The sequence below is a fragment of the Schistocerca cancellata genome, chromosome 4 (assembly GCF_023864275.1).
Source record: "Schistocerca cancellata isolate TAMUIC-IGC-003103 chromosome 4, iqSchCanc2.1, whole genome shotgun sequence".
NCBI lineage: Eukaryota > Metazoa > Arthropoda > Insecta > Orthoptera > Acrididae > Schistocerca > Schistocerca cancellata.
Window position 1 is genome coordinate 739,127,914 of NC_064629.1, and position 26,737 is coordinate 739,154,650.

The window sequence follows — 26,737 nt, forward strand, 5'->3', positions numbered from 1 at the left end:
ACTGACTGTGTCAGTAGTAGGGTAAGGGAGGGGGGGCGGCACGGATGCACGTTGATATCAAATTGATATGCAAGTTAATTAAACTGATCAATTAATTTCTCAGTTCAACCACTCCATCCTATAAGATTTTACCACGTCTCTCTCTTCCAATATATCAAAAAACAAGTCAATATCGAGCATACTACATTTAAATGTATCGCTCCACTGGAGCACGTGCCCAGTGCTCGAAGTCACTTTCACAGACCTGTGTAAAGTTTCGTCGACTGTATTCGAGGAAGATCATATCCAACAGACTATCAGTTACAAGAGACTGTTCCTGTATTAGTCCATTAGCAGTTCAATACATTGTTTTTTGGCTGTAACACGCCCAAGCAGGGTAACAGTACAGTTTTGTACACCACCATACACTTTGCTTTTCTACCTTGACTTTGAGGTCTGTGTCAGCTGTTAAACGGACATTAACTCGTTTCGGTCCATTGGCTGTCACAGAAAGCTGAACAGCGCGCAGTGGAAACTGTGCAGCTCCCACAACACAAATGTTGTAGAAATAAAACCCAGAGTTGGAGATCCTCATTAATAAAAATGTGGAAGACATCGAAACTACGGAAACTGGAAGATTTTGCGGCATTGTTGAGCGTTTCCAACAGCTATCCGTAGGTGATGACCTATACAGTTACTCATCTTTCACAGCGACGGGGTAGCAGATGTCTTGGTGTTCCGTTTTGAAGAACATTGTTTCCACATTTTGCACTTGCGTAGATGATCACTGTTCCAGTGTTGACCATTGCCGGAAGATGCTATTCACGACAGGGGCGGTGTAGTAGAAATCATAACATCTTATAGGCGAAAAAGTTAAAAAAAAATGTAGAGGACATCACAGCATCTGGAAGTAGGATGAGTCTACGCTCCACAGTGACAAGTAGCAGATAATCAGTGTTCTGCTAAGGCTCCCTCCATCTCAACCAAGTGGTGTCAGTCAATAATTACTTCGTAATCAACAGCATACAAGTGGACGGACAGGATGAGAAAGGCACTGTTGGTATGGGGTGATGTACGATAATACACACCGCAGTTGATATAGCGATCAATTTGAGCAATTTGAACAGTTGTTTCGTAATTTCAATGCCAGTCAGTGACACAGGAGATTGCGTCCCCATTTCCTGTATCACCCCTCCACTACTCTAAAAGTACCCTATACTAGACTGAGGATGCAAATAGATGACAGTGAAGTACGTCCATTTGGCTGTATACATCAAAATATACCAGTTGGTCCATAATTGAAATGCCAGCCAATGACAAGGCAGAAGCCTTGCCAATTTCTGTATCATCGTTAAATCACCTGTCCACTACTTTGCAGCTATCCAATACTAGATTACGAATGCAGATAGTTGACTGTGCTGAGGCACATCGAGCATAGTACAGAATTTACTATTACGACTGGCTATCTTTCCCTGTGTGGATGGGCGTCACAGAGCATTCTCGAATTCGCAGGATAAAGTTGGTGATTGACAGATATCTCCCCCATATTCCTTGATCAATTCTCCCTGCAACACCAATCTTAGACGCGGCACCCATCCAAAAAGCACAAGATCCCCCCCCCCCTCCCCCAATGGGTGCGTCTCGGAGAGGGCAGCACTTCTTATAGCTGTATAGTAGACATCAGAGTATTGTGGTGATATGACAGATGGTTAAGAAGAAACGTGTGGTTTATCAGTGATGGAGCTCCAGACAGATGGAGTTTGAAACATTTCACGTAAGTTAAACATGCTCTCAATTCTGAAGCATTACTCCACTCTTTGGAGTCAGTACCAGGGATGTAACGGCATGACAAATGATCGTATAGCATCAGATGGTTACACGGTTCTGCACCTAAAAATACTATATTGTTAAAGCCATACGTGTGGAATGCAACGCTTTTAGTACTGTAATGCAGGATATGTTTGTCAAACGTCAGTCATACAACCACTCTCCAAATTTCCTACCACAATCACTGCGGTGAAAAACTTCAAAGTAATGAAACTACTTCGTTCTACACTATTCTCACGTACTAGGAAGGCATCATCAGGGTATATCTACAGCTCGAACTGCGTACAAACCAGCTAGTAAGAGTTCTGGAGATGTTTGTTCTGTCTGTCAGGAAATGAATGGTTTTTATACGTCTTTTTAAGTCTGAAACTTACTTACAATCACATTTCCCGCGCCAGTCGTGTTTATCACTAGTAGTAGTAGTAGTAGTAGTAGTAGTAGTAGTAGTATCGGTTTTGACGGATGGGGCTATTCTCACTCGGAATTAGTGAAGGAAAACCGACAAGAATATTTTCAATAGCTGATACATTGAAGTACCACCCACACTCTGCTGCACGAAAATGCACACAAAGAAGCAGAAAATTGTTACGAGGGAGCGGTAAGCACCACGATCATTACCTAAAGGCGAAGTAAGTCTCATTGCTGTTTACCGTAGCATCGTCACAGTTTTGATAGCGTTCCTCTTGCACATTGAAGTCCGGGTCTGAGGTTAGATAGTTACGCTCATGTCGGGTTAGATAGTTCCGCTCATGTCTACTTCGTCCCAACACATCATCTCTCGAGTACTACTTTTCAAGGTCACGGACTACACACACTTCCCAACCGAAATACGTGCACATCAATAATTGTATATGGGAAATACCTTAGGATTTTTGGTAAGGTAACGAGTAAGACAAGAAAATATTTTAGTACAAAGTGTTTATTAACTGCTGCATATACATTTACAAACAGAAAAAAACACTTTCCATATTTTTCTTAGGTGTAGTTTTAATAATGCCCAATTTAATTTTTAAATTATAACTTAAATCATCATCGGTTTCTTTCTCCAGCCAGTAATCTGACAAATACAGAGAAGGCATGTTATCGAATTACAGTATATACCGTTTTCGTGAAAGTTACCTGTTTTATGGCTTGAACAATTACGTCTGTTTTTTGCGGCAGTTCGTATAGACAAAAGCATTCAGGAATTTTAATTTTTTTGTCCCCTTATTTCCTTTTGTAACATTCCACATTCTGCTGGCTGTAGGCTGCCAGTTGTTCTGAGACACATCATGTGGAATTTCGGTATAGAAGTTTAATTGTACAATTTGATGACCATTAAAGGATGTTATTCCGTTGGTTTTAAGCTCTGCAAACGGTTGTTCTGTTTGCTAAGTATATGACATTAAGCCCAGCACACTTCGATATAATGTAACCATAGTTTTTAAACAGATACAAGGAGAGTTGTAGCTCGATAAACAGATTCTTCGTGTGTCTTTTAACATAGAAAACGTGCTCCAACCTGCCATTATCGACCAGGTCTCCAACGTATGGCCACTTAACACTGCTCTTCAGAGTAAATACTGTTATCTTCTATTCCTCACTCGCAGCCAGATTGCTCCAAACAGTATGTTTAGAGCCATATGTTAACCTGGCCTGCACATCCGCAATAGTTTCCTCCTCCTCCTCCTCCTCCTCCTCCTTCTCCTCCTCCATTTGCATTTACATTCTTGCTTTACGGCAATTGTCTTCACCACATACTTAAGTTTACTTTTCTTTACTTCAATGTCCTCTATATCCAGTCTCCTTTTCCAAGCACATAATACATTAACTGTACTTACAGGTGTAATATCTTTAATGGGGAATGGTGTCAGACTGTTCCACACATTGGTTCATTTTGTTAAGACTCGTGGTATAACACTGTCTGTGTCAACCAGTCCTAATTCTGCAGTTTCTATATTGGACGGTGTTGTGGAGAACACTGTTCTGGACTGAGAAAAATAAGTGTTCTGCTTTAACATAACACTTCTGTACAACTTACATATCGTCTTTATTGGAGTCAGAATCACGAATCTCCACGTAGTTTATACGCACATAGTTAAAACGGTATACAGACAGAACATCGCTCATGAGCTCTTCTCGATCTTGGGTATCGGAAAGATGTACTTGTAAACCTGTCAATTTTCTGGTATTCGTATTACCCTAGTACACAAACTGCAGAACGTTATTGAACACGACACAACAGTTGGTCTGTACGTTATCCGTTAATTGACGCCAGATGGAAGCATATGGCACAGAATAAAGTGGAGCATACTGTAAATACTGTTTGTTGTCGTCCAGTTGTTGTTGTTGTTGTTGTTGTCTTCAGTCCTGAGACTGGTTGGATGCAGCTCTCCATGCTACTCTGTCCTGTGCAAGGTTCATCATCTCCCAGTACCTACTACAGCCTACATCCTTCTGAATCTGCTTAGTGTATTCATCTCTTTTTCTCCCTCTACGATTTTTACCCTCCACGCTGCCCTCCAGTGCCTCAGAACATGTCCTACCAACCGATCCCTTCTTCTTGTCAAGTTGTGCCACAAACTCCTCTTCTCCCCAATTCTATTCAATACCTCCTCATTAGTATGTGATCTACCCATCTAATCTTCAGCATTCTTCTGTAGCACCACATTTCGAAAGCTTCTATTCTCTTCTTGTCTAAACTATTTATCGTCCACGTTTCACTTAACAAATTTCTCCTCTTTAGAAATGCTTTCCTTGCCATTGCCAGACTACATTTTATATCCTCTCTACTTCGACCATCATCAGTTATTTTGCTCCCCAAATAGCAAAACTCCTTGACTACTTTAAGCGTCTCATTTCCTAATCTAATACCCTCAGCATCACCCGACTTAATTCGACTACATTCCATTATTCTCGTTTTGCTTTTGTTGATGTTCATCTTATTCCCTCCTTTCATGACACTGGAAATTCCGTTCAAGTGCTCTTCCAAGTCCTTTGCTGTCTCTGACAGAATTACAATGTCATCGGCGAACCTCAAAGCTTGTATTTCTTCTCCATGGATTTTAATACCTACTCCGAAATTTTCTTTTGTTTGCTTTACTGCTTGCTCAATACACAGATTGAATAAGATCGGGGATAGGCTACAACCCTGTCTCACTCCCTTCCCAACCATTGCTTCCCTTTCATACCCCTCGACCCTTATAACTGCCATCTGGTTTCTGTACAAATTGTAAATAGCCTTTCGCTCCCTGTATTTTACCCCTGCCACCTTTAGAATTTGAAAGAGAGTATTCCAATCAACATTGTCAAAAGCTTTCTCTAAGTCTACAAATGCTAGAAACGTAGGTTTGCCTTTCCTTAATCTACTGCCAAGAACAATTAAAAACAGGACGGTGTGTAACGTTAAAGGAGGAGATGTGTGGCTCATTTAACTATTATCTACGTAGTAAATTCGCCAATTTCGTCACCACGTGACTATAAAGGCGAAGCTGCCTTTTCTCCTACATGGTATCAGCGGTGTGACAGCAAGGGAGTACGGGAAAAAATCGGCAAGGAAGCACTGGAACCTATTTCCAGGAAATATAAAAACCCTATGGTAATACCAAATAAAGTGGAATTAGATGACGTTAAAATGGATGTTCTAATGGAAGAACTTCTTGGAATACTTAAATAGCTATGTTTAGCCTATTACTACTTTTGAATCTGGACGTACTCAAAGACTTTACGGAATTTTCAATAAAATGGAGATGTGCGACTACTTAATACCAAACCACGAGTTCTGCATAAAGGGAATGGCCACAGAAACAGCGTGATTGTGGACAACGATAAGACATTTCGAAGAGACTGTCTAATGTGGTTAAGCTCCAACTGTCGAGTAAAGATATATAACAAATGTATATGGCAGATCAAAAGTCCTGGAGTGAACAGATTTTGGTAACCACATAAGATTTTGTAAAGTGTCAAGACATGCGAATACAAGAAACTTTCAGATCTTCCTTGGCTAAGCAGCTTGGCATTAGAAGGTTGGAGGTTACAATACACAACTACAGAATGAGTCTTATATTAAACCCTGTGTAAGAGTATTTCCGTGTATTACACACAATCAAACAGTATTTACAATGTGCAGCACTTTATTCTGTGCCATATGCTTCCATGTGGCGTCAATTACAGATAACGTACAGAACAACTGTTGCGTCGTGTTCAGTAGCGTTGTGCAGTTCGTGTACTGGGGTAATACAAATATCAGAAAATGACAGGTGTACAAGTAAGTCTTGCTAGTTACTCAAGACCGAGAAAAGTTGATCAGCTATGTTTTGTCTGCACACAGTTTCAATTATCTACCTATAAACTAAGTAGAGATTCTTAACTCTGACTCCAATAAAGACGAAGTGTTACGTTAAAGCAGTCTAGAAAACTGTTCTCGGCAATACCGTCAGATACAGATATTGCAGAATTAGGACTGGTTGATACAGTGTTACACCAGAAGTCCTAAAAAAAAATGAACCAACGTGTCGAACAGTCTTAAACTATTTCCCATTAAAGATATTACACATTTAAATACAGTTAAGGTGTTGTGTCCGTCGAAAAGGAAGCTGCATATAGAGGACGTCGAAATAAAGAAAAGTGGAGTGTATGGAGAACACAGCTGCCATAAAGCAAGAATATAAACTGCAAGTGGAAAAGAAAGAAGCTATTGCGGATGTGTAGGCCAGGTTTACATACAGCTTTAAACACGCTGTGTGGGGAAATATGCCTACGACTGGGGAATACAAGATAATAGTATTTACTGTAGAGAGCAGAGGTATGCGGGCATATGATGATGTCTTGGCTGAAAAGCCGGCTCTTGTGGCCGAGCGGTTCTAGGCGCTACAGTCTGGAACCGCGCGACCGCTACCGTCGCAGGTTCGAATCCTGCCTCGGGCATGGATGTGTGCGATGCCCTTAGGTTAGTTAGGTTTAAGTAGTTCTAAGTCTAGGGGACTGATGACCTCAGATATTAAGTCCCATAGTGCTCAGAGCCATTTGAACCATGTGAACCTGGCTGAAAACATCCTGATTGGAGCGCGTTTACTAAGCTAAAGACACACGAAAAATATGTTCATCAAACTCCTTTCCTCCTTGGATTAGCTTAAAAAAGATCGTTGCATTATAACGAGGTGTGGTGGGTTTGATGCCATACACTTAGTAACAGAGCAACCATTTGCAGAACCTAAAACCAACAAAATAACTTTTAATGACAATTCGGTGGCAAAATTTGTGAACTTAAAATTCTAGACCGAAATTCCACATGATGTGCAGCAAACAACTGGCAGCCTACACTCAGGAAGATGTAGAGTGTTATAACACAACACTATCATGCAGGAAATAAGAGGAAAAATTAAAACGCCTGAATACTCTCGTCTAGAAGAACTGCCGGAAGGATTAGAACCAATTGTTGTAGCCGTAAAAGAGGTAGGAAAAAGATACACACTGGAATTCGAGAACATACCTTCTCTGTATTTGTCAAATTTCGGGCTGGAGGCAGAAATAGATGATTCAATTTAAGTTATAATTTAAAAATTGAATTGGACATTATTAAAACTACACATAACAAAAACAAGGAAAGAGTTGTTTTCTGTATGTAAATGTAAAAGTTAATAAAGACTTTGTCCTAGAATATCTGTTTGTCTTGTTCGGTAATCTACCAGAAATCCTAAGGTACCTCCTATTTACAATGATCCATGTTACCGTATTTTGGCTATGGAGTACGTGTAGTCGGTGACTTTGAAAAGTAGTTGAAAAGTTGAAACTAAGTAGTTGAAAGTATAGTAACCCCTCTTTTCTTATGTACATGAGAACGGCATTGTACGTTACAATCACCTGTGGCGTGGAAGCAGATGGGGCCGCATGTGCGGGTGGTCACCCTGCAGATCGTCAGACACTGGGCCAAGCGGTGTACGTGGCGTCAGTTGTGTCATCTCAGCCCGCCTGAGAGTTACGGGCGTGCATGGCGCGGCGCCCTTTGATCTCAAGTTCCCGGAGCAGGGCAGGAGGCGGTAGAAGAGTTCCCCCGGAACCCGCGAGGCATGGCAGCTGCAGCAGCCGTCATTTACGTGGTCCAGCGGAAGGACGATCCCCAACCCCCCCTCCCTTCTCCGACCTACCAGGTCACGCGAGGCGGCGTGGTGCAGGAGGGGATTTCCCATCCTCTGAACGTTTTGTTTTTTATTTCAACAACATTTCCGTTTTATAAACAATTTTTATCAACAATTACCGTTAATATTACGTCCTCTGAATTGACAATTGAATTTTACAACGAAAATTTGAAATTGCTAACGACATTAGAAATTCCTGCCAATAGGGTAGTTGGAGGAAGGGGATAAGAAGGTAGCGAGGGGGGAGCGTACGGGGACCAACGTGCCAGCTGAAGAAAACACGTGTCATCTGGAGGTGGAGGTGGAGGTGGGGGTGGGGGTGGTCGGGGAGTAATAAATTAGTTAATTTTTGTCGTTAACTATTCCACAAAAAAAGAATCCATTCTGACAATCCTTAGTAGTGCTGCAACTTTTTGAACATAAGTTAGTTTATTGCCACACAACCGTGAACGTGTGTTCAGCAACATGCATCTATACTATAACGATTCTTGACGGTGGTTGGAGAAAACTTAGGAAAAGGGAATGTAACCGTGATGTCTCCACTGGTAAGTGCTTTGAGCGTTTGTACCGAGTGATGTAACCGGAGATCATATATTCATCAATTGGACTTGCTGCTCTTGTATTTGCGGCGTTTGCATAACAGGCGGACCTTATATCCAATAATGAGAAAACAGTGTGAAACAGGCAAGCTGACAAGGACCAGTAATTAAGACACAGCTCGCTGCGTTACGGGAAAATGGGGAGAAACAGTGCTTGTAGTGGGGCGGGGGGGAGGCGACGATAAAAAGCAACTCGACTCGCTAGCAAGTTGCATCACGAAAAAGAGCTCTGAAACAGCCTGATATAACCTGAAAGGTTGTTGTAAGTGCTAGAACCTTTTAGTAACAGGATAATTAACAATCCGCGTGACCAGAAATTCTCATCTGGCCCCTCTTGTGTTGACACACTGTAACTTCTGGAAAGCATTAGATGCAGTTCCACACTGCCATCTAGTAAACAAAATCCGGAATTACAGAACATCGGATCAGCTTAGTGACTGGATAGGACGTACTAACAGATGCAAATCAATAAAGTGGTGGTAATATGGCCCCTGCAACAAATATGGCCCCCCTTAATATCTTTACAATATTTAGCTGAACTCTAATGGTGATAGCTAGAACTAGTCTACTAGTGTCCTCACTGGCCTCGCGCTGGAGGCAGGTCAGTACAGTGGTTGAGTGACAGTGAGGTTATATTTTTCAAGCTCCTGTTCAAAACTTTGAGAGGTATGTGAATTTCCCTTTATTAACGTGCCATTATTGGTTAATACTTACATGTAAGCACCATGCATACAACCTACAAAGTATTGGCAACAGTTTCAAATACACTCCTGGAAATGGAAAAAAGAACACATTGACACCGGTGTGTCAGACCCACCATACTTGCTCCGGACACTGCGAGAGGGCTGTACAAGCAATGATCACACGCACGGCACAGCGGACACACCAGGAACCGCGGTGTTGGCCGTCGAATGGCGCTAGCTGCGCAGCATTTGTGCACCGCCGCCGTCAGTGTCAGCCAGTTTGCCGTGGCATACGGAGCTCCATCGCAGTCTTTTAACACTGGTAGCATGCCGCGACAGCGTGGACGTGAACCGTATGTGCAGTTGACGGACTTTGAGCGAGGGCGTATAGTGGGCATGCGGGAGGCCGGGTGGACGTACCGCCGAATTGCTCAACACGTGGGGCGTGAGGTCTCCACAGTACATCGATGTTGTCGCCAGTGGTCGGCGGAAGGTGCACGTGCCCGTCGACCTGGGACCGGACCGCAGCGACGCACGGATGCACGCCAAGACCGTAGGATCCTACGCAGTGCCGTAGGGGACCGCACCGCCACTTCCCAGCAAATTAGGGACACTGTTGCTCCTGGGGTATCGGCGAGGACCATTCGCAACCGTCTCCATGAAGCTGGGCTACGGTCCCGCACACCGTTAGGCCGTCTTCCGCTCACGCCCCAACATCGTGCAGCCCGCCTCCAGTGGTGTCGCGGCAGGCGTGAATGGAGGGACGAATGGAGACGTGTCGTCTTCAGCGATGAGAGTCGCTTCTGCCTTGGTGCCAATGATGGTCGTATGCGTGTTTGGCGCCGTGCAGGTGAGCGCCACAATCAGGACTGCATACGACCGAGGCACACAGGGCCAACACCCGGCATCATGGTGTGGGGAGCGATCTCCTACACTGGCCGTACACCACTGGTGATCGTCGAGGGGACACTGAATAGTGCACGGTACATCCAAACCGTCATCGAACCCATCGTTCTACCATTCCTAGACCGGCAAGGGAACTTGCTGTTCCAACAGGACAATGCACGTCCGCATGTATCCCGTGCCACCCAACGTGCTCTAGAAGGTGTAAGTCAACTACCCTGGCCAGCAAGATCTCCGGATCTGTCCCCCATTGAGCATGTTTGGGACTGGATGAAGCGTCGTCTCACGCGGTCTGCACGTCCAGCACGAACGCTGGTCCAACTGAGGCGCCAGGTGGAAATGGCATGGCAATCCGTTCCACAGGACTACATCCAGCATCTCTACGATCGTCTCCATGGGAGAATAGCAGCCTGCATTGCTGCGAAAGGTGGATACACACTGTACTAGTGCCGACATTGTGCATGCTCTGTTGCCTGTGTCTATGTGCCTGTGGTTCTGTCAGTGTGATCATGTGATGTATCTGACCCCAGGAATGTGTCAATAAAGTTTCCCCTTCCTGGGACAATGAATTCACGGTGTTCTTATTTCAATTTCCAGGAGTGTAGTTTTGTTTTTATCAACAGTCGCAGCTCTCACAATGCCGCCTTTCCTGGGCAAAATACTCACTGCAGTATTGTACTACATGTACCCAGTTGCAAATAAGTAAACATTATTACAATTACTGTTCTGCTAACTTGAATTCTGAATAGATGAGTAGCTTTTGTACCTTCCCTTCGTCTGTCTAATTTATACGTGCTCACGCCTTCAACTGAGGACGGTTGACCGAATAGAAATATCGGTAAGATCGATGTTTAATCCCTACCTTAAAGCAATGGTACCGCTACGAGCACGAGATGATGGGAATCAATTTGTAAAAACGCGTAGATATCGATTGGAACTAGTTACGTATCGGAAACAAACAACAAAATGGAAGTGACTGGCTAAAATAATTACATTAGGTAAAATTTTATTCCAGTCGCGCAGTTAAACAGAAGTCTGCGATTTATGAAAATAATTTAGCACTTACCTCTTACGCCATCCTAACAAAAAGACTGCAAACTCTGCCGTACTCAAATTTCGGAGCAATAATGTTTAGCTGTGTCATTGTTAAATAATTTCCTAGTTCTAAAGCCTAATGTTATAGGTAAAAGTAGAAGTATAAGATATTTCACAGGTCTCAGACTAGCGAGTGTGTGTAACTCTGATGGCTAATATATTTCTTTTTCCTTCTGGCTTTCAGTGTACGAGATGCTTCAGTGTGCGAAGGAGTGTGCGAACAGGAGTTCGGCGTGCTACCTTACCTTCGGCGAGTTCTGCATTTTCGCTACGGAACTCAAGAGGTGCTACGAAAGAGGGTAAGAGCTTAGGTGAAACTGTCAGTTTTTGATGTAACGTGCGGAACTGAGTAGTGGTGATAAAGTGGCTTTAAAAATATCACTTTTGCCCTTAGAAAACGTAAGTTACAAAACATATGTTTGATGATTACACAATATAAGTGCTGTAATTAGGCCTACATTATTTGCCTCTGCCACCCTTGGCACTTGCAACTGCGGTGGTTGCTAGCCCTGACATTTCTTGTCCGCATCCATAATTGCCAAACGACCTCTCTTCTCTCCTCCCCTTTCTTTAGGACTACGTTTCCTAGCCCTCAGACTAAGAGGTAGCACAGAGCAACGGGGTGCGTGCCAGATCGTGTCATCTGAAAAGAAGAATCGGCTCACCAAGTGACCACCCGACAATCGGACTTAGTAATTTTTTATATTTAAGTTCAGAACTCAAATATAAGTTATGCAAAGCAGTTAGACACTACTCTCAAATTCTCTGAAATTTTTCTGAGCGTCTTTAATACCCTAAAGTGAGAACCAGATTTCGGCAAGCCCCGTGGCGCTGTGGTACTTAACCGCCCCACGGGCGGCCCAGTTTCTATCTCTCTCCGTGATAAACTTTTAAACGAAGGTGCATACTCTACATTCATTTCTATGAAGAGTAAAATACAGATGAAAACATTTATTTATAACTTTTTCTTTAATTTAAATAATCTATTAATATTTTATGGAAGATACGACTTTATATTTTCAATGAAAACTGGATTTTGGTGTGTGATATGTAATTACAAATAAGACGACACGCCCTTTTCACCAAATAATGAACGAGAAAAATAATGACCGAAACGAGAAGCGAACCAGCGATTACCAGTCTCGAGCACTACCGACTTTTTTCCATCTTGATGCATTTTGTGCTTCACGGAAATGTTTGCAGATCGCGCCTTTTTGTTTAAAAATTCGCGTCGGCTGGGAATCGAACACAGACCGGCCTCTTTCCAGAAGACCACTCTAACACAGAGCCACACAGTCTATCGAAGTATCGACCGTACTTTAGTGTACTAAAGACGACCTGAAAGCTTCGAAACTTCAAATTCGATTTTCTTGAAAATTTTTGAGAGTTGCACCAATATGCTCGTGGAATTCATAACTCGAGTTGTGAAGTCGAGGTACCATAATATAAAAATTACAAAATTTCGATAGGTGTGCTGTCTGCTTGTCGGTTGGTATTAGGAAAGAGCTCGATTTAAATTCTCCTCCGGGTATTACGATGTCGTTTCCGTGTTTTTCCTAACTCATTCTTGGCGAGTACTGGGATGGTTCCCTCAAATACGACACAAGCGATTACTACCACTCTTGTCCTGTCAGAGCTTGTTATCAACAGTGCACTGAACCCTAATCTTTCTGCTTTAGTCACCTGACTAGGAACTTGTAGGTGTGTATGTCTCAGCACGGAAACAATTGGTTCAGTGTGTCACGTATGAATGCTAAATGTGCTCAGTTGTTCTTAAGTCTTTAAGCTCGATAGTAGTGTAACCGAGCGATCATTGTGCTGCGAGTGAACTATAGCTCTCTAAGAGCACCACTACAGGTTTGCCGTAACCGTATCGTGACTTGTCTCTACATTACATAACAGTACAGTTCGTCGAAACTGGAACTGGCTCCGACAAGAATCATGGAGGTGACTTTCCTGAACGATAAACGTTTAAATGGCTGTAAATGTGACCCTTCCCCCCCTTGCTCTCCCGAGACAAAAATTCTTACGGAGAACAGTGAAATACGACGAGAATACAGTGTGATGATCGCTAGAAAATCGCCAAAATAATCTTAGGAAGACAGTTTATTTTGAGCACCAGTTGTAACGCAGTGCTTCGTGTATCACAATGCTCTGCAACCTCCGACCCATCAGACGGCCCATGCACAGTTGGTGTAATTTTCAAACACTCTGAGAAAGTCATATTAACGGCCGGGAGTAACTTTCTTCTTACATTACCCGACCTTTACTTATTGGCGAAACATTGAACGCTGAAATGCACTGGTTCGCAAAGTATGCGTTGAGCGTTGTTGCGAAACAATGGAGACTATATACGAATAGCACTTCTGTATCAACCATACTGTTCCAGAAAGACACACATCGTGATCGCTACGCCGAACTTAAAAATGGAATAAATGCACAAATATCTCTTTGTGAAAAGTTTGTGGCGTGGAACGGTCTAGTCCCGATTCGTGGACGTATCTCGGCAGTAAGTTCTCTGTCACATCAGATAACCTGAATGTTATCACAAATTGGTAACAGGGCACATGTTGTAAAGAGATATTGGGAATCCTCGGTGGCGACAAAGTTCGTCACGATTGCACGTAGGTTAAAAGACGAGAGGTTTCAGTCTATGCGACCTTCAGATCTGTGATAGCAAAGTAAGCTCTATTTCTAACATATCATTCCTGGACGCGCAGGGCTTCTTCCTGTCTGCTATTCTGGACACGAGAGGCAGTTCCATTACCCAGGGGAAGAGCGTATTGTTCAGGCTGGGATGACGGGGCCGGTCTTTCCATAGGAAGCGGCAGGAATTGTGGCAGGTGTCTTCCAGCCCCTGATGGAAGCAGCACTTAGGCGAGGAATGCTATTAGTGGAAAGGGAAACGGCTAATAAAATGCCTGCATACCTGCTCCTGAGGTTCACTAGCTTAAAAGGATGGATGCGAAAGAATTTCTGGGAGTAATTGACCAGCATTCCATGCGCAGTACGGAATTCTGCGTGATACTCCGGTTTTGTCGGCGAGTACTGAGGCAAGGTGAGTGCAGGAGCAATTAGCTACCTAGATGGCGGGCTCTGGGCTTGGCGAGGTCTAATTGAATTCCGTTTATTCCTATGGAAATTGTATGTGGAGCTTCGTTCGTTGCGTTAACTGTTCCATGTTGAAGTGTTATATTATTTTGCCGCGAGGTTAGAGGCGCCTTGCCACGGACTGCGCGGCTCCTCCCGCCGGAGGCTCGAGTCCTCTCTCGGGCGTGTGTATATATATATATATATATATATATATATATATATATATATATATATATATATATATATATATATATATATATATATAATGTGTGTGTTTTCTTACCATAAGTTAAAGTTGGTTTAAGTACTATGTAAGTCTAGGGACGATGACCTCATCGGTTTGGTCCGTTAGGAATTCACACACATTTGTTGTATTATTTTCATTTGGAGCCAGGAGTTGCTAGAAACCAGCTAGAGGCGGTGGAGTGTTTACGGTTTTCCATTCTAGTGGTAGGGTTTTGGACGCTTACTCAAAGTGGTTAGCACGCTCCAAATCATTTATTGGTATAGGAGTACTGGCAATTTTAGCACTGTCTCGTGGGTCCAAGCGTCGCCGGCGACTTATCTTTACGCATTTAGTAGAGCACCAGTGTAGAGGATTAATAGTCTAACAGTAGATATTTAAATGGAAAACTACGGAGCAATACATCGTGTTATTTGTCCTCGTGCCACACATCGCTAAGAGTACTTCGCACCACGGAAGCTACAAATGTTACATGCTGCCTAACGAATCACTTTGTGGTTATGGATCTCAGATCGGACATACACACCCAAACCAGTCATCTGACAACTGACGTGCCCCCCCCCCCCCCCAGGGGGTCCTCAACTCTTTCGTATACGTGCGTGGCTAGAACATTCCTCCATGTTCCCGTTCTCCCCCCGCCCCCCCCCCCACGCCCTTCGGAAGTATGTTTTGCGCCTACGTCCGGAGACGGACACTTGTGAACTAATGGAGTTGTTTCTCTTCTTTTATCTGTACAATGTAAAGTATCTATCCTTAATGTGTCCTTCTCTTTCCTTGATGCTTCTCCCTAACTCCTTCTCCGCTGCGACATTTGAGAATTCTTCTCTTCTTTACTTTCCTTTTACCTCCCTTTTTCTTTCTTCCCTTTATGCCCGTGTGAAGGCCGACTCACGTGTTACACGCTTAGCGAGATACGGGTTAACGCGTAATTCTCCGCCCTGGGTAGACAAGTAGGACACGTACGTATGCCCTGGTAAAGGCCAGACCCAGGGAGGGGTGATTAACCGAGCTGGTATCTTCCAAACATGCCGATTCGTCCCTCCCGTCCGTTTCACGGGAGGTGACACACGAGGTATGGACAATCACATAAGTCGTGAGTATCCTCAGAGAGGGCCCACACTGGGAAGGAGCGCGCGCCATCGGAGACGCCGGTAATCGTGGGTGACAATGGTTTCTTTTACTTCTACAACTTTTGCCCACAAGAGAAAGTTAGATCAGTCTCACCCACAGAAAATTCTTCCACCAGTGCCAAAGTTCCTAGTTGTTTCTCGGTCTGACGAAGGTCAAGATTTCTCAACAGTAAACCGTTCAGTTATGCAGAAAGGTGTCGACGCAATTGCAGGTCCTGTAAAGTCTTGTTCCCAGCTACGAAACGGTACCTTGTTAGAAACAGTCAGTGGCCTCCAGGCACAAAAACTGTTTCGAACTACACTGCTACTCACCTCCCCTGTCTGCGTGGAAGAGCACCTCGCTCGGTGTGGTTTATACGAAATTACTCGACGGATTATCAAATGAGGACATTCAAAATTACCTGTCTGATCAGGGAGTAACGGCCGTGCATCGAGTAATGAAAAGGGGTCGAAAAGGAATTGGCACCGCCCCGCACTCTCTTCTTGACGTTTGACAGAGTTCAAATTCCATCCAACATTAAAGTGGGATATGAGATAATCCCTTACGTCCCTACGCGTTGCTATCGGTGTCAGTGGCTTAATCATACCAGCCAGTCATGTACCTATACGGCCAAATGCATTACATGTGGCAGGATGCCCATGAGGGTGATAGTCCACCTCCATCCCCTCGTTGCACCACATTTATGGGCGACCACGCTGCTTCCTCTAGAGATTGCCCTATTTTAAAAGATAAACGAATTATTCAAGAAATCCGAGTGAAGGGAAAGGTGTCTGCCTTCACTGCTCGTACGTTATTCGCCAGTGGAAAGCCCACTGTGCTCCCAGCCGGTAAATGCAGCACTGTCCTCGCTTCTCCTTGACCTAATAAGGAGGTAGCCACGCAGATGTGCGATCTCACCTTTAGCACCACATTCGTCGGATCGGCCAGCCCAAATAATCATCAACAACCACCTCCCTACTGTCACCTGCTCACTCCAAGGCTCAACATTCATTGACTGGTGCTAAATCACGGGCCGCAAAATCGAACGCCTGGACTCCCAAAATAGAGCCTACTCGTGAAGATTTTTTATGTACCCAGTCCTCACAACCATCAACTCCTCCCTATCTCAACGTCCTGCTTCCAAGAAGGCTCATAAGAAAAACAGTTACTCTCCTCCGCCACGGCATGTGTCTTCCACAGCACCACCCAGTGGTAGCCGCTATCGGCAGTCTTCCGTGTCGCCGAGACGCACTGTTGGTGGCTGATCAAACAGCTGATCGCTGGCGACAGGAGCTGCCCCTGAACAACCTACAGATCAGGATCTTCCGTCTCTGGCTGAATGCCATTCCACGCCGTCAGCCACTGTCTCTCAGCAGTCGCTGAGTTGACGGCAACTGTGGTGAGATTTTTCCTTCTTTCATCCACCATATGTCAATTATCCATTGGAATATCCGCGGAATTCGCTCCAGTCGGGATGAACTGAGGATCTTCATACGATACTACTCCCCGGTCATCTTCTGTCTTCAGGAAAAGAAAGCTACTTCCCCATGATTGCTTTGTCTGCCCTCATTTCCCATCAGTATGGTTTGATCTACCCTCTGTTGCTGGCACTTCAGCACACGGGGGACTTGAGATTCTTCTCTATGATACTGTCCATTATCACCCAATCCCCTTAAACCATTCCTTCCAAGCTGTCACTGTACGTCTTTCCCTTTCTGGATTCACCTTTATCTTTGTACCATATACATTCTATCGTCCACAGCAATGGAAAGAGCCGATCTCCTTCATCTCCTTTGTCAGCTCCCATCCCCCTATTTGCTGGTTGGGGACTTCAACGCCCACCACCCCCTTTAGGAATCTATGCGTCCTTGTCAGAGCGGCCCCTAATTGATTGACCTCTTCCACCATGCGAATCTTGTTTGCCTCAACACAGGGGAACCTACATTTTTGTCTGCCTCCACGTTAACCTTCTGTCATTTGGATCTTTCGGTCGGTACTGTTTGGCTAGCTGGACGCTTTGAATGGTTTGCTCTTGCTGATACACAATCGAGTGACCATTTTCCATGTGTTCTTAGATTACAGTCACAACTGCCATCTATGCGTGCAAGATGGTGGAAGTTTTCCCAAGCCAATTGGACACTTTTCTCCTACCCCCTGCAGGTCTGGGGGTAATAATAGGCCCGAAGTATCCCTGCCTATCGTAACAGGCGACTAAAAGGAGTCTCACACGTTTCGGTCTTTATGTGATGGTCCTCTGTAGGGTTTGACCTCCATATTTCAAAATTTTCCCGAAGAGCGAGCCAATTGGGTAAGGGCACCTTAAATGGTGCATAGTGTCCATCGTGCATTGAGGCCTTCAGCTCACTTTCTCGTTTTCACGTTGCAGTCCCGCCTGTTCTCCGTCCCTTGGGCTAGGTCACCTTCCTGTGTGCATTTTCCACGATGCGCTATGCAGTGTCATTTTCTGCACTGACAATGACTACGGAATTCTTTGCTCCTCATATCCAGCACGGTAGCCAGTCCATTGTGGTGGGGCCACCATGTACCCTGTTCGTTGTAACCCCCTGACAACACAGGGATCGCTCTACTGATGCCTGCGCCTTTAACTCCCCACATATGCCAAGGAGTAGATGCCCGTCACCCCGGGGCATTGGGACTCCCTGCAATGGCCATCTAGACAGGTGGCTTTTGCTGCGGCTGGTTGGCGCCCGTGGGGAGGGCCCCTGGTCGGAGTGGATGGCATCAGGGCGAATGACATGTCATGAAGCATAGTACGTCATTTATTGCTGGTGGTCCGCTGCCTGCAGTCTCTAAGCGGGCAAAGTGTAGCAGCATCCCCTGCCCAGTCACGGGTATTACTCACTTGGGGCAAGTTGGGGGATGTTTCTGTTACCATCACGCCTCGTAAGAGCTTAAATATGGTCCAGTGTGTTATGTTCCACAGGGAAATTCTTTTATAGTCTGACGACGAGCTGCGCGCCAATTTAGAGCGCCGAGGTGTTCATTTCGTCCAGCACGTCCATCGGTGTCCGAGGGATAACCAGGTTGCCACTGATGGCTTAATCTTCACCTTCGAGGTTGACACATTGCTCGAGAAGGTGAAGGTGATGGTCTACCGCTGTGACATCAACCCATATATCGCTCCCCCGATGCAGTGTTCAGGTGCTTGAAGTTCGGCCATAAGTCTTCCCGCTGTACTTCCAGCCCCACCTGTCGAGATTGTGGACGTAAATCGCATCCCAATACTCGATGCGCCCCACCTCCCATCTGTGTCAACTGCAGAGAGCATGATTCACCCTGCTAGACTTCAGGATTTTACAGAAAGAGAAGAAAATTGTGGAACTTAAGACCCTGGACTGACTAACCTACACTGAGGCTAAGAGGAAATTTGAGCGCCTACATCCTGTGACTATGACATCCTCATACACCACTCCTACGAGAACAGTTGTCGCCCCATCAGTTCCTCGAATTCCTGTCACCTCTCAGAACTGGGAGACTACACCTGCCCCCTTGATGTTGGGGGACACTTCCCTCCCTGTTCCTCTCACACCACCTACTTTTGGAGCAACACCCCCGCCCCCCCCCCCCCCAAATCCATCGGGGATTTCAGTCCTCAGTCCTTAGCCAGAGAAGTGTAAGGCTTCTTAGGCTCCTCTCGATAGGAAGGGGTCCTTTCGGTAACTCCCTTCCCAGGTTTCTGCTAGTGGGAAAGATGACACCTGCCAGCAGCTGAAGAGCCCAAAATCAGCTGGTCGTTCCTGTTCCGAAACCTGGAAAGGACGAACATCTCCTCTCCAGCTATCGCTTAATCTCTCTTAAGAGTAGTGTTTGTAAGGTTTTGAAGCGTATGGTAAATTGCTGTTTAGGTTGGTGGCTGGAGGAGTGCTGAAACCTTTTAACAACTGCCCAATGCGGTTACCAGAAGCATCGTTCCACAGTTGACCATCTTGTTGCCTTCTCCACTTACATCGTGAACAATTTTCTCAGGAAACGCCAAACGGTAGCTATATTTTCGGATTTGGAGTGGGCATACGATACATGTTGGAGGACAGGCACCCTCTGCACACTGTTCTCTTGGGGCTTTCGAGGTCGGCTACGACTTTTCATTCGTTAATTTATGACAGAGCGCATATTTGAGGTGCGGGTGAACACCACTATATCCGATACTTTCTCCCAAGAAAATTGGGTGCCCCAGGGCTCCGTCCTAAGTATTGTACTGTTCGCCATTGCCATCCAATTATGGACTGTTCAAATGGCTCTGAGCACTGTGCGACTTAACTTCTGAGGTCATCAGTCGCCTTATGGACTGTCTCATTCCCGATGTCTCGAGCTCCCTCTTAGTCGACGATCTTACAATCTACTACAGCTCTCAACGGATTAGCCTTCTTGAACGACGTCTCCAAGGATGTCTCGATCGCCTCCACTCATGGTGCATCGAAACCGGCTTCCGATTTTCTTCCAGTAAGACCGTCTGTGTAAATTTTTGGTGTCGTACGGAGTTTTATCCGCCCTCCTTACATCTAGGCCTTGTCGACCTTCCGTTCGCGGACGTCGCCAAATTATTGGAACTTAAGTTTGACTGAAAATAGTGCTGGACTTCCCAGGTTTCATATCTGTCGGCTCGCTGTCTGCAATCCATCAACACACTCCGTGTTACAAACGGTACCTCCTGGGGAGCGGACAGAGTGGTCCTCCTCCGCCTTAGTGCGCTCGAAATTGGACTATGGAAGCATAGTTTACTCCTCCACACGGCCGTCTATTCTTTGGCGTCTAGATTCTGTCCACCACCGTGGATTGCGTTTAGCATCTGGAGCTTCTTACACTAACCCCATGGATAGCCTTTACGCTGAGATTGCTGAACCTCTGCTGTCTAATCTGCCAGCTGTCCTGAGCCGTAACGATAGTCATCTGTCTGCCAAGCCTTTTTTTCCCCTTCTTCGACGCCTCCTTGGATTTAGGGTATGCAGGCAGCACTTCCTCCCTACTACTACCAGGAGTCCGCCTCCGTCGACTGCTACATTCACTTTCCTTCCGATTTCCTAAGACTTTCTTAACAAATGGGAATACGACGCCATCTTCTCTTCGCGCCAGGACCTGCCTTCTCCGTGACCTTTGTCAGCTTCCCAAGAATAGTTCCCATCGTGTGGGAACTGACCTTTATTATTAGCTCGGCTGTTCAGAATTGTGCAGCCACGTCGCTTATCTCGATTAAGGAAACCGGCTCGTCCACAGCGAGGAAGCTTCTACACATAACACTGACCAGTGTTGCGGCTTTCCAGCAGTGAGAGGCATTGCGCCTGTGGTGCTCCCGATAGCAACATTGGACAGCAGGGTGCTACCACGTCGTCTTTTCAGAAGAGTTCCAGTTCTGTGTATAACATGTTACCGTATGTATCCATTTGTCGAAACTTCAAAGTGAACGAAAGTTTTCCAGGTTGAATTCTTCATTGTCACAGGGGCCAAGCATTTTGTATGACTGTGTGGGAACGAGTCGGATCCGTAGTAAGATGACCTCCGGTCCACACAGTCGGCAATGTGGACAGCGAGCATTACATTTCTGACGTATTAGCACCGGTCACTGCGAAACGCCCTTTGCATGAAAAGCTTACCGGGTCCAGGAAACTACACTACTGGGCATTAAAATTGCTACACCACGAAGATGACGTGCTACAGACGCGAAATTTAACCGCCAGGAAGAAGATGCTGTGATATGCAAATTATTAGCTTTTCAGAGCATTCACCCAAGATTGGCGCCGGTGGCGACAGCTACAACGTGCTGACATGAGGAAAGTTTCCAACCGATTTCTCATACAGAAACAGCAGTTGACCGGCGTTGCCTGGTGAAACGTTGTTGTAATGCCTCGTTTAAGGACGAGAAATGAGTACCATCACGTTTCCGACTTTAATAAAGGTCTGATTGCAGCCTATCGCGATTGCGGTTTATCGTATCACGACATTGCTGCCCGCGTTGGTCGAGATCCAATGACTGTTAGCAGAATATGGAATCAGCGGGTTCAGGAGGGTAATACGGAACGCCGTGCTAGATCCCAATGGGCTCTTATCACTAGCAGTCGAGATGACAGGCATCTTATCCGCATGGCTGTAACGGATCGTGCAGCCACGTCTCGATCCGTGGGAACGTTTGCGAGACAACAACCATCTGCACGAACAGTTAGACGACGCTAGCAGCAGCATGGACTATCAGCTCTGAGACCATGGCTGCGGTTACCCTTGGCGCTGCATCAGACAGGAGCGCCTGCGATGGTGTACTCAACGACGAACCTGGGTGCACGAATGGCAAAACGTCATTTTTTCGGATGAATCCAAGTTCTGTTTGCAGCATCATGATGGTAGCATCCGTGTTTGGCGACATAGCGGTGAACGCACATTGGAAGCGTGTATTCGTCATCGGCATACTGGCGTATCACCCGGCGTGATGGTATGGGGTGCCATTGGTTACACGTCTCGGTCACCTCTTGTTCGCATTGACGGCACTTTGAACAGTGGACGTTACATTTCAGATGTGTTACGACCCGTGGCTCTACCCTTCATTCGATTCCTGAGAAACCCTACATTTCAGCAGGATAATGCACGACCGCATGTTGCAGGTCCTGTACGGGCCTTTCTGGATACAGAAAATGTTCGACTGCCGCCCTGGCCAGCACATTCTCCAGCTCTCTCACCAATTGAAAACGTCAGGTCAATGGTGGCCGAGCAACTGGCTCGTCGCAATACGCCAGTCACTACTCTTCATGAATTGTGGTATCGTGTTGAAGCTGAATGGGCAGCTGTACCTGTACACGCCATCCAAACTCTGTTTGACTCAATGCCCAGGCGTAGCAAGGCCGTTATTACGGCCAGAGGTTGTCGTTCTGGGTACTGATTTTTCAGGATCTATACACCCAAATTGCGTGAAAATGTAATCACATGTCAGTTCTAGTATAATATATTTGTCCAATGAATACCCGTTTATCATCTGCATTTCTTCTTGGTGTAGAAAATTTAATGGCCAGTAGTGTAATTGGGAGTCGAAGGCTCGTGCACTCAGACAGTGCAACTGAGAGTCTGAGACAGGTTATCTTACAGACATCCGCAAGTGCGGACCGAGTATGCCCTATCACACAGGTGCTGCGACTTGTACTCCCCGTAATTATTCTCGGCTAGTTGTGCTGGATGCCACTGGCCCTGCTACAGAGAAAACGTGGGCATGCTGCCGGCGTCCCCCCCTCCCTCCCCCCCGATGCGCTGTCCAGACAAAAACTTCTGGGTCTCGATCACACGCTCCGTGAAGTCTCACCACCATCTCCTAATTTTCTAGCGCCTTCCTACTTCCGGCAGTATTTTCCCGTCGAGCCATATGTCCGCCAACAGCAAAAAATGGGTATGGGGCAGCCGAATACTATTCCCTCCAGCACACACAATCCCGCCAAAACTACGCATCACGAATCTAATCCAGTCAATGCAAAATCACTTCAACACTTCAAAAAATAAATAAAGTCGCTTCCGCTTTGTCTCCGTTACGTTACTAATTTACCAACGGCACGGTTTCGTGCCCAGCACTAGAGGGCCTCTGAAATTAAAACCGTATACAATGCAAGGCCCATTACTTCAACTCTCAGAGTTTCTTTGGAAGAGCAAGCACTGAGTATCTACAAAAGCTTTGTTTCAAAACGTAGGAAATCTGCGTTCGCCGCCCTGGCTTAGCCGAGCGGTCTGAGGCGCTGCAGTCACGGACTGTGCGGCTGATCGCGGCGGAGGTTAGAGTCCTCCCTCGGGCATGGGTGTGTGTGTTTCCTTAGGATAATTTAGGTTAAGTAGTGTGTAAGCTTAGGGTCTGATGACCTTAGCAGTTAAGTCCCATAAGATTTCACACACATTTAAACATTTTGAACAAAGCTGCGTTCTCCCACTGTTTGCGTGGCGATTCGTCCCAGGTCGTAAAACACACAATAGTGCTAGGCCTCATGGCTGGCACCTAAGGCCACAGTCTCCACACGCGGCAGGGAGCCGCTCCCTTTTTTGTTATTTTTTCCTTGCATTTTGTCACTTGTCCCAAATATGCGGCTCTAAGGCTTTTCACACTCTCAAAAGTCATCCAGAAAACAGTCATTCCAGCATCAAGTTAAAATGAAGAGTAATGAGGGTAGAAAGAGCGCTATATGTCCAGTCCCTGGGATTCGATGGACGGCCGTAGTTACCGAGCGGTTCTAGGCGCTTCAGTCTGGAACCGCACGACCGCTACGGTCGCAGGTTCGAATCCTGTCTCGGGCATGGATGTGTGTGATGTCCTTAGGTTAGTTAGGTTTAAGTAGTTCTACGTTCTAGGGGACTGATGACCTCAGATGTTAGGTCCCATAGTGCTCAGCCATTTGAACCATTTGGGATTCGATATACTTTAGTAAACATTGTTCATGTAATCCACGCCTTAATTGACCTCATACAGAATGGAAAAGCGTATGAAATAGCTTGCGAGTTTCATAACATCCCCCATCAATGTAAATTCTGTTCCGTAGTTGACCCTCTTTGAGTTGGTAGAGGAGACGTTACAAGAAAAATTCTGCAACTCACTGTCGGAGATTCTACAAAAATATCTTCGGTTTGACCAAATGACAAGTCTTATTATGACTGATAATATCATCCCCCAACAACTCTAACGACATGTGAACTGCTAATTAAATGACATATGGACAATTTCACTCACTCCCAAGGAACCAACCTAACTTTATCAGTGGACCGAACGCTGAAGGCTGGTGCTACCGAACTGTGGAAAATCTAATGGCAGGGACTATTATAGTAGCAGCTGAACAAAAGACAGACTTCCCTCGCAGATCAGAATCAACGTATCATGTATTTTGAATCTCTTACTCTGCCTGACGTTTAATGAAGTTTCTGGCTCATTCATCAGTATAACTGAGACTAAAGGTCCACTCTTGCTCTACACCGAGCAAATATTATAGTGTTCAAAAGAGTGTTCATAATACTGTGTAAGACATATGAATAATAGATTACGTATAGTAAATATCATTAACAGGTGCGATTGATGTAAGGTCAGAAAGCTATCTATACTGCAATGTGTTTGTATGGTATAATCAGAAGAGCTAGTACAGACAGTCACAAAACAAGAAATATTACAAAATTCGTCCATAGTGTGTCTAAAAGTGTTTTCAGACTTAGTACGTAGCTAAATGAGTGTTGACTGAAGTGTTACATTTAAAATCAACATGTGTTAGAGTTAACTAAATTATCTTGTGTGTTTTGTTTGGTGGCACAGTGACAATAAAAGCACTCTGTCTTCAGGCCACAAGTGGCCCATCGGGACCATCCGACTGCCGTGCCATCCTCAGCTGAGGATTCAGATAAGAGGGGCGTGTGGTCAGCACACTGCTCTCCCCCGATCGTTATGATGTTTTTCTTTGACCAGAGCCGCTACTAGTCGGCCGAGTAGCTCCTCAATTGGCATCACGAGGCTGAGTGCACCCCGAAAAATGGCAACAGTGCGCGGCGGCCCGGATGGTCAACCATCCATGTGCCGGCCACGCTCGACAGCGCTTAACTTCGGTGATCTGACGGGAACCAATGTAACCACTGCGGCAAGGCCGTTGCCCACAATGATAATAGGCAAAAAGTAAATCTCCTGTGTGATAATTCCAATTCAGCCATCTCGACCGCCGTATTTATCTAGTGCCTTGCTCCCCTCTGGAGAGAAATTGCCCACACAAGAGTGTATCATATCACAAACTCTCTGTACAGCAGTTATTTCCCAATAAACGAGTACCGTGAAAAGCCAAACTGAGACGCTGCTCCTGTTATTTTCAGTTCACAAAAAATCTTTACCTGGGTTTTCGTATATCAGATCTCTTATCACTCCATTATTATAATACCTTCAGCATTCTCAGTACTGTTCATAACTTCCTATGGTCAAAATTATTGTTTTTTGTATGTGCTGTCCACTGCAAAAAATACAACAAATTACGGAACATTACATGCGACATCATTGTTCATTGTTGTCGCCGGTTACAGATTGTTGCAGAATAGTGGATATCTGGGTGTTCCATATGACAACACGTATTCTTGCAGTCATCTCTCATCCATGTCATTCTTCATTTGACAAACGACCCTGTTTGCCACCCCTAAACACTTACCACGTGTGCTCCTGCAGCCGGCCGCGGTGGCCGAGCGTTTCTAGGCGCTCTAGTCCGGAACCGCGCTGCTGCTACGGTCGCAGGTTCGAATCCTGCCTCGGGCATTGATGTGTGTGTCCTTAGGTTACTTAGGTTTAAGTAGTTCTAGGTTCTAGGGGACTGATGACCTCAGATGTTAAGCGCCATAGTGCTTAGAGCCATTTGAACTATGCTTCTGCAAAATAAAACACAAACAGTCGTTCACAAATAATATAAAACTCCTTCAGTCATTCTCTGACATCAAAACGATAATATACTCATAAATCCACTAAATCATATCCACTCGCATCACTGGCGAGACATCAATACAAATTAATAAATGTCCATAAACCCACATTGCCACTTGGTAGCTAGACAGCGATCATTATAAACTAAGAAATATAAAACGCCAATAGAAGATCAATATCTGAACTTACCCCGTACTTACAACCAGGCAAACAGCTTAACTTCACTCTTCCAGTTGGACACTGCTCCTCTGCATATCTAATAGTGTCCACTTGTATGTACTCGGCAATGGTGTATCTTCGTCTACATCTACGTCATACTCCGCAAGCCACCTAATGGTGTGTGGCGGAGGGTACTTTCGGTACCACTATCTGATCCCTCCAATCCTGTGCTTGGGAAGGATTGTCGGTAAGCATCTGTATTAGTTCTATGTTCACCTGAAGATGTGGCTGTTAGTGCCACGAAACCATTAGTGATTCAGTCATAAAAGGACTAAATACAGCCGAAGCGCTTAATGACAACATGACTACTCATAGCTGTGGCTGCCCTGCCTTACCAACAAGGTTGTCCGCTGAAGTGAGTATATTTGTCTCCTGCCAACTCTTCCATCTGGCCCACTGATGAAATTGCAGTGCATCAGCTTTAATGCTTACGTTGCCTGGCTCGTATGTGACTGTGCAGT

At 45.4% G+C, this 26,737-nt stretch overlaps 1 protein-coding gene across 2 annotated transcripts in view; it reads left to right on the top strand.

Annotated features, from left to right (window-relative positions):
* Positions 1–26,737, top strand: part of LOC126183874 (uncharacterized) — a 547,907-nt gene that overhangs the window by 308,075 nt on the left and 213,095 nt on the right. For both annotated transcript variants that reach the window (XM_049926169.1, XM_049926170.1), the window contains exon 3: positions 11,387–11,501. In XM_049926169.1, coding sequence (XP_049782126.1) covers positions 11,387–11,501 — 115 coding nt within the window. The remainder of the gene's footprint in view (positions 1–11,386; positions 11,502–26,737) is intronic.